The sequence below is a fragment of the Falco punctatus genome (assembly GCF_963210335.1).
Source record: "Falco punctatus genome assembly, chromosome: 3".
Lineage (NCBI taxonomy): Eukaryota > Metazoa > Chordata > Aves > Falconiformes > Falconidae > Falco > Falco punctatus.
The window spans coordinates 31,676,374-31,685,083 of NC_137582.1; the positions used below are offsets into that span (position 1 = coordinate 31,676,374).

Consider the following 8,710-nt stretch of genomic DNA (forward strand, 5'->3'; position numbering starts at 1 on the left):
GAATATGTAAAAGACAGGGAAAGTCAAGTGGGATAAACACCAGGATAAATTAACTACCCTACTTGCACAAGCAAAGTAGCCTGCCCCTGTCCTGCCATGTATGTGGCCCTACACCTCTCCTCTTCCCCCCTTCACAGCCCGCCTGCCTTTCCTCCCAGAACCCCGACTCGAGCCGGCCCTGAGCTAGGTTACACAGCATCTCCGTACTCTCGGGCAGAGCCCCTCGGTGCCTGAGGCACCCACCGGCTCAGGCCAGTCAGCGCTGGCCGCACCAGGCCTGCCTTCCTCCCGCCCCTCTTCTTCAGCCGGCCAGCCGCTAGGACTAACGGAAACGAGGGACTGCAAACAACGCTTAACACGCCCAATCAACAGTAACCTAAGTGACACCGTCCCCTGCGCACACTTCGCTTTTACACGGCCACCGCACGGACCGAGGCCGGCCCGACAGCGCATGCAGACAGCCGGCGCGCGCCCCCCCGCCGGCGCCGAGCCCACCGCGCGCCAACGGGCCGCGCACGCGCACTGAGAAGGGCCGGGCGAGGGACCGCGCGTGCGCGCACGCGGGGGGTCCCGTCCCGCCCCGCCTCCCGGCGGCGTCCGGAGGTTCCGTGTGCTCCGAGCATGCGCCGCGCGCCGAGAGCGGGCCGGAAGGACTCGTGCGCCTTCCACCGTAGGGGCGAGTGGGTGGGGCTGGCGCAGGCGCAGTTCAGAGTGCTCGGAGTGTTGTGGGGGGAAGCGACGGGGGACGCCATCTTGGTGGTGCTGTGCTGGGAACGGCGGCGAGCGGGGCTCGGCCCGGAGCCTGTCCTAGTGGCGTGTCCGGTGGGTGGATGGCGTGAGGGAGAATGCCCGGCTCTCCGGGGCGCTGCGTGTGGCCGGGGGCGCGGGTTATGCGCCGTGAGCCGGTTCTCGGCAGCCCGGCCGTCGCGGAACCGCTGCGCGGCCGTTCCCCGGGCCACGGCCTCCTCATGCCGCCCGGCTGCCCCTCACCCTTCCCCCCAGCGCCTCCCTGCAGCCCCGTCCCGGTGCCGTGGGGAGGCCGCGCTCCGCCGCGGGGTCGGATCACACGCGGCTTTTGGCGGTCCGGGCCGTGTGGCGGCCTTCCCTCAGCCCGCTCCCCTCCCTCCCTGTTCCCCTTCCCGCCGCCCTGGGCTTGGCCCGCTGGCCCCTTCCGGGCCTGTGCCGCGCCGTCGGTGCTCGGGGCGCCGTGGGCTGTGGCGGCGGCGGGGCGGCTGCCTGGCGTTCTCCAGCTCGCCGCGCTCGGAAGCGGCGCCGTGCCCGAGCCGGGCGTGTTAGCGGGCCCTGCTGCGGAGCTCACTCGCCCCTTCCTTCTGCGATGTGGAAACTACCTTAGCAACAACTTCCTTTGACTCTTAAAGCTTATTTTGAAGACTAGAATGAGAAATCGTCTTCTGATCACCAGTTATGCTCACAGTGGTCTAGTTTTATAGTTGGGGTATTTCCGTGGGTGTTCTTTCTAGTTTGCATGCTCACTGCATGCAGACTTTGTAATCTCTAAACGTTGTGGTAAAAACACTAGTTCAGGCTTAGCTTTCTACAATGTTTGCAAGTTGTTTTTTTTTTTAGTGAAGTGTTAATGGTATTTGCAGTTTTCTGAGGCTGTGGTAGTACTGTTTTCCAGTTAACTCCGTTTAAATATAAAACTGTGCTTTTTAATTGGTGGCATGAAATTGTCAATCTGTTACTTAAGTCCTTGCTCTCTCAAGTTCTTGCTCAGTTAATGAACTGATCTTAAGTTTTGTGTGGCACTTTAATCCTAAAAGTCACTTTTTTTGGTCATTCACTTTAAATCGTTGGATGGCTTGTCTACACTTTCAACCAATGCTTGATTGTTTAAAATACAGTCAGTAAAAGCTTGTTATTTGAACTTTCGTTTCTGTTTGTGGACTTCTTAAATATCACAATATGATCTGGAATCACTGTGTCTAGTTTTCACCACTGAAGGCTGTGTGTTGTGTCCATGGTACATCGTGGAGAACTTGCTGTTTGTCACCGAAGAGATACTGAGGAAATCTGTTCTGAATGCTGTTTAAAAATTGGGATAAGAATGCAGAGTTGTGAAATTGAGAAATACTGCAGATTAAATACATCATGAAGTAGCAGGGCAGTGGATTTGATTTTCAAGACACGAATGTCCTATAAGAAAGTTCTGCCCTTGAATTCTTCTTGCTTTTTGGCATTGTCGTCACATCAGTTGAGAAGATGCATTAAAAAGTGTACTGGGTCTGGCTGGAATGGAGTTAACATTCTTCATAGCAGCCTGTATGGTTCTGTGTTTTGGATTTGTGGCTAAAAGAGTGTTGACAACACATCAGTCTTTTGGCTATGGATGAAGAGCGCTTGCACAGTGTCAAGGCTTTCTCTTTTTTTTTTTCCCTGTTCTGCCACCCTGGTGATTATGCTGGGAGTAGGCAAGAAGCTGGGAGGGGACACAGCCGGGACAGCTGACCCAAACTGACCAAAGGGATATTCCATGCCATGTAACATCATGCTCAGCAACAAAAACTGAGGTAGAGCCAGAAGAAGGTTTTTGTTTGATGATTTTGTTATGTTTTGGGGGTAATTTTTTATTGGCTTCCAAGGTGGTTATTCAGAGGCAGGCTGGACATCAGTCACCCTGTGGGAGATGATGAGTGATTTCCTTTGTTTCACTTTTTTCGCTTCACTGATTAAACTGTCTCATCTTGACCCACAAGTTTTCTTGACTTCGTTCTTCCTATTTTCTTCCCTGTCCTGCTTGTGGGGACAGGGAGTGAACAGTCAGCTGTGTGGGTGCTTGGCCGCTGGCTGGGGTCATCCCGCCACAGAAGTACAGAGAACAGATGATCTTTAGTTAAGTTACTAAATAGGCAGTTGTTTTCAGTTTGTTGTGTTTACAGAGTGCTGATGTAGAAGTGACGTAGAATCAGTCAGTAACAGAATTTGGGCTTTGCTCTTGTATTGCTAAGTCAGGTGGAGTGATAGTTACTGTTATAAATGGAAAACTTGCCATCAGGATCTAGTGCTTTATGTTTGTTATTGAGCAAGGGGTTTGTACACAAGGGCTGTTCTCAGTCACTTGTCATTGGAGCGTTTGGCTCTTGTTTTTTTTAACAGGGATGTAGTCATTTGCTACAGAAGCCTGTGTTTTGTTCTGAGAGTACTGTGCTGTGTATTGTGTGATGTTAGATAATGTTGAAAATCAGGATATGTTTAAGTCAGCGTATGAGAGTGATTCTTGGTCTTACGCTTGAAAGGTAGTAACCATCTAGGGAAAATACTGAGGTTTGCTTTGTAAACTGAAGCGCTCCCTGAGGTTTCTCCTTGTTGGATATTTTTGCTCTTTCATTTGATCGTCTTTGCAGTTTGTTAGGTGCAGTGCTGGACTGGTGAGTAGCATACTCTAGTGGACTTTGAAAGCAGGTGGATTTCAGAAGAATGGACGCATTCTGTAATCTTGAGATGGACTTACGCATCTTTCAAGGACTCAAAATAATTGGGAGTTTTTCCCTCGATATACTGTCAGTCTGTTTCATTTCAACAGTTCAGTGTGGCACAATTGATGACCAAGTAATCTCATCGTGTTTTCGTCATTTCCAGAAGGCAAATTTTGAATATCGTTTGCTTCTAAAATGGAAACACAAAGGTGCAGTGCATGGCATCTTGGAACATGGAAGGAGTTCTTCATAGTATCCCAAATTATGGGTTCATTACGTGCTTGGCTTTAATACTAGCTGCTGCTATGGATGAGCTGCAGCAGTGTAGTACAGTATGTAAAGTGAAGTACAGATATCAGCCATTAATTATGTTTCATTTTCTTTCCACAGTTAAGTTGATTTTACAGAATTTATCAGGTCTTCAAAACAGAAACAGGTAAGCTGCCAAAAGCTTAACACTTCTCACTGAGTATTGTGACAAGATCACACATGGCCTTTTTTTCCTCACAGACTTGTGGCTGGGAACTAGGACAAGCTTTCCTGAGTGCATGTGGCTGCTGCAGTTAGTACTCTGACTACATGAAAGAGACAACGTTATTGAACAGAACTGATCACTGGGTAGAGCAACTTGTCAAAGCACTAAAGTCATCACTGTTCGTGAATAACTTCATTTTCTAGTGACGTAGTTAGCCTATTTCCTGTCTCCTTTTATCATCAAGTATTTTCTGTGTTACGGTCACAAGTGTCCTGTTCAAAAGTAAACAGGATTTTTTTTGTTCCTCAGGACTGGGCAGAGATCTCTGGCATACAGTAACTATGCCTTGGAAGACTTTAGGTGTTCTTCAGGTATCATGGATGGTGAGGAGTGACTTAGGTGGATTTTGTTGCCCTTAGGACAAGGGACTATTGATAGACTTGTGCACGTGTGCTGGTGGAGTAGCTAATTGTTCTGAATAATGAACTTTGAGTGAATCTTGTTTTAATCTTGTTCTTGTGAACTTGTGGGTTTTTTTGATACCTTCTCTCTTGATTGAGACAAGGACATTCATTAAAAGGCTCTAGCTTCTTAAGTGTTAAGATACTGTAATAGCTGAGTACTAAAGACGTGCTATCATGTGTACCTTTTTGTCTGCAGGTGATTTTTGCTGTGGGTTGAGCTCAGCATGGCTGTAGTCATCCGTTTACAGGGGCTTCCTGTTGTTGCGGGTCCTGCAGATATTCGTCGTTTCTTCTTGGGATTGAATATTCCTGATGGAGGTGTTCATATTATTGGAGGAGAGATTGGGGAGGCTTTTATTATATTTGCAACAGATGAAGATGCACGGCGTGCCATGAGCTGTTCAGGAGGGTTTATCAAGGACTCACGCATAGAGCTCTTTCTCAGCAGCAAGGCAGAAATGCAGAATACCATAGAAATGAGCCGGAAACGATTTGACCGTGGGGGACGAGAAACTATGTCTGGCTCTAGAAGAACAGGTACTAACGGTTCTGGTGCATCAGGTGTTGGAGATATTCCACATTTAGTCACGGCTTTTCCAAAGGGAATAAGTAAACCTGGTTACTGTCCACCAAATCATCCGGAGGCTGGTTTTCATACCAATGGCACAAGACATGGTGATATAGGTATACCTAAATCAAGCTATCAGTCAAGAAAGGATTCTCATCCATTTAACCCAGATGATCTTTACTTATTTCTACGTGGTATACCTTACTCTGCAACAGAAGATGAAGTACGTGCTTTCCTTGCTGGGATACATGTGGATGGAGTGATACTGATAAAGCATCGCAATGGTTTAAACAATGGTGATTGCTTGGTAAAATTTGCTACGCCTGGTGATGCCTTAGAAGGACTTAAACGTCATAGACAATACATGGGTCAGAGGTTTATAGAAATTAGCCCATCTACAGAGGAACGGTGGATTGAATATGGTGGGAGGGTAGACATGCCAAATGAAATCGATGACTTTTTGTGTGAAGACCATTCTCCAAGAAGTTCAGGCTACATGCATTCAAGGAAACGTTCTCATTCGAGGTCACCAAGGAGACACAGAACACGTTCTCGTTCATCTCCCAACCAAGAATATTACATACACTTAAGAAATCTATCTACTAATCTGGAGAAGAGAGATTTGAGGGCTTTTTTTCCTGATCTGGATATATGCAGCAAACAAATCAAGCTTCTAACGGATAAGCATCAGAGGAGGACTAGAGATGCCTTTGTGATGTTAAGGAGTGAGAGAGATTATCAGGCTGCTTTGGAATGTCATAGAAAGGTTCTTCTCAATCGTCCCGTTTACATTTTTCCAATTTCAAGAAAGTCAATGTTGAAAATAATTGATTCTTGTGAGAGGAAAAGATCACAGGACAGAGATCATCCTGGACAGGCCATACCAGAAAGAAGTTATCGGGAAGGTCATTCTGGCCCTAAGATGTGTGTTTATGTAAGGAATTTTCCATTTGATGTGTCAAAAATTGAAGTGCGGAAGTTCTTTGCGAGATTTGATATTGATGAAGATGATATTTACTTGCTCTATGATGACAAAGGAGCTGGGTTGGGAGAAGCATTAGTGAAGTTTAAATCTGAAGAACAAGCCATGAAAGCAGAAAATTTAAATCGTCGAAGATTCCTGGGAACAGAGGTATTAATAAGACTTATATCTGAAGAACAGATGCAGAAGTTTGGTGTAACTGTACCACTGTCTGCACCAAATGAAATGCAGGGTCATTCACATCCGTATGAGAGAGGTGAGCTTTCCCGTCCAGTTGGTTCACCATCTGGGCCACCACAAGGGCCACCCACACATTCATTTGGTCCCTCTGGGAACTTTAGGCATCCTCCTGAATTTAGGCACCCCCCTGAGGACTTCATGTGCCCTCCTAAGGATTTTAGAGGTCCGCCACCCCTCATGGATTTTGGTGGTGACAATGAACCTTTTGGCAGAATGGAGTTTGGGAATAATAAAATGGGAAGTTTTCCTGAAGGAAGATTTATGCCAGATCCAAATTTCAGTGGTGGTTCTGAACGCGTTGTTCCTATTCGATTGAAAAATTTACCTTTTAAAGCTACTCCTAATGAGATTCTGGATTTTTTCTATGGCTACAGAGTGATACCAGAGTCGGTTTCTGTACAGTACAACGAACAAGGATTACCTTCGGGTGATGCCATTGTTGCCATGACAAACTATGAGGAAGCTATGGCTGCTATTAATGAACTGAATGATAGGCCAATTGGTCCACGGAAAGTTAAGTTGAGCTTGCTGTAAAGGAGACAAAGATGCTCTAGAATAAAGCATTCTAGATTTGACAGTATTGACAGTTATTTTTCACTGTTTTATTTACTGGAAGATGCAGAAGAAACAGTTTCCATCAACGGTTGTAAATAATACCTAGTTCAGAGTTTAGCTCTTGGTTGAAATAGTGGTATGGTTAAGGTATGGGAACTGTATTGTGCCTACTTCTTGTGGCAAGAGAAGAGCCCAGAAATTCTGGAGGACATTGAATGTCTTACATCAAGGTATAAAGGCATGGAATTGTAATGCTTTGGGTTTTGTTTGTTTTGTTTTTTTTTTAGTTTGCTTTAATTCCATGTCTCATGACTTTGCATCAAATAAAAATGTAAGTGCTGGTTGATTGACCACACAAACAGTTCAAATAGATGAACTTCAGTGGTACCTGCATTAGTAAATAAAACTTCTTACTGAAGTTAGCTTAATTTTTTTTTTTTTTTTTTGTGTAAACTGTTCAGGTTTTCTTCAGTTTCATGTGTTTGCAGGCATTCGTATTAAAAGAAGAAAAAAGAGTTTCCTGTTCACATTAGCTGCTTTGCAAGTTTTTTTAAATAAAGAAATTGCCATTACATGTGTGTCTTATATTTAAAACTTTTATAGTTAATGATCTGAACTCTTATGCTCAGCATATGTGGGTTTTGGTGAGAATGATGCTGGCTGCTTTCTCTGGAAAGAGTGAACTGATAGTCAACACAGCAGTGAATAGGTAGTTTACAAAGACTATAAAGTCTGTATTAATAGTTGGATAGGCTTTCTCTTGTTCTCACTTGCTGCTATACCTCGAGGCGGAAAGTGAGTGTTGGAATTAGATCAAGAATTCTGACTTCAGCCTGAGCTTTCCGAGTGCTCTTTGTTTTATTCTCCACATGCTCATATTATGAATATTAACTTGTTAATGATGTCTGGATGCATTCCAGGTCAATCTCTGATTAGTTTTAACTAACATCTGCCACTGGCAACCAAGCTGACAACCAACTATGTTATTTTCTTCTGTAAGAAAATAAATGCTTACATCAATGTTTAGAATGCTTTGACTGGTCTGGTACCGGTGTATTTAAATTTTAGGAAGAAATAAAAGCTAGCCTGTTTGAGGGAAAACTGCATTACCAAAATTCAGGCTTAGCAGGGAACTTGATTGTATGGATAAGGACTTTGTTGATATTGCAGCTGTACTGAAGAGTACTTGGAGTACTAAAGAATTTTATGAAGTCTTAGTCCCCTCTCAAACTAAGACAACAAAGCTGCAGCTTGGTGATGAAAGCTTGTTTTAACTTTTGCTTGGGCAACTCATACTAAGATAAGTTGCTTGGGCAACAACTAAGATACTCATAGGTTCGTAGAGTAGTTGAGATTGGAAGGGACCTGGAGGCCTCTAGTCCAACCACCTTATCAAAGCAGCATCAACTGGAACAAGTTATTTAAGGCCTTGTCCATTGGATTTTTAATAGCTCTATGGACTGAGACTCCACAGCCCTCTGGGCAGCTTGTTTGAGTGACTGATCACCCTCACTGGTAGTCCAAATTTAACTGCTTTGTTTATGTAAAACTATCGTTGCTAAACTTCCATCTAAACTCAAAGTAGAAGCAAACAATTTTTTTTTTGTTCTATAATTTTCAAAAGGCTAGCGTAGCCTCATTTCTTCATATTATTTGTCCTCTGTTTTACGTGCTAGGAAAAAAAATTTTGAATGAGAATGCCCAGTCTGTATATGTAGATTCCTCTGAGCAAAGAAACTTAAATGTGGCTAAATTTTCATATTCTGAACACACATACTTTTTTGCTGTCTGGTAGGGAATAACTTCCAACAGTGTACTATTCTGAGTCATCCTCTGAGTTTAAATGGAATTGAAATAAACCCCAACAAATTGGTGTTTCTATTTCATAGCTGCTGTAGAAGAGATCAAGGAACCAGGAGACTTTGTAGGGAAAATAAAGATGTATTTTGAGAATCCTCAAAATAAACTTGTCAGACCTAATTATGCTGT

The 8,710-nt window shown here is 44.4% G+C and overlaps 1 protein-coding gene across 2 annotated transcripts; it reads left to right on the forward strand.

The window, feature by feature from the left end:
- Positions 1-673: 673 nt before the first annotated feature.
- On the forward strand, positions 674-7,295 carry RBM12B (RNA binding motif protein 12B). Of its 2 annotated transcripts, XM_080380749.1 has the most exons (3): positions 674-822; positions 3,828-3,873; positions 4,573-7,295. In XM_080380749.1, the coding sequence occupies exon 3, from the start codon at positions 4,601-4,603 to the stop codon at positions 6,698-6,700; it is 2,100 nt and encodes a 699-aa protein (XP_080236875.1). In that variant the 5' UTR covers positions 674-822; positions 3,828-3,873; positions 4,573-4,600; the 3' UTR covers positions 6,701-7,295. The 2 variants fall into 2 exon arrangements, with proteins under 2 accessions (XP_080236875.1, XP_080236876.1); XM_080380750.1 differs by lacking the exon at positions 3,828-3,873 and having other exon boundaries at positions 694-822.
- The last annotated feature ends 1,415 nt before the right edge of the window (positions 7,296-8,710 follow it).

What these genes read in the sequence shown, in the direction of transcription:
- RBM12B (XM_080380749.1), top strand. Translation starts at nt 4,601, where the DNA reads ATGGCTGTAGTCATCCGTTTACAGGGGCTTCCTGTTGTTGCGGGTCCT.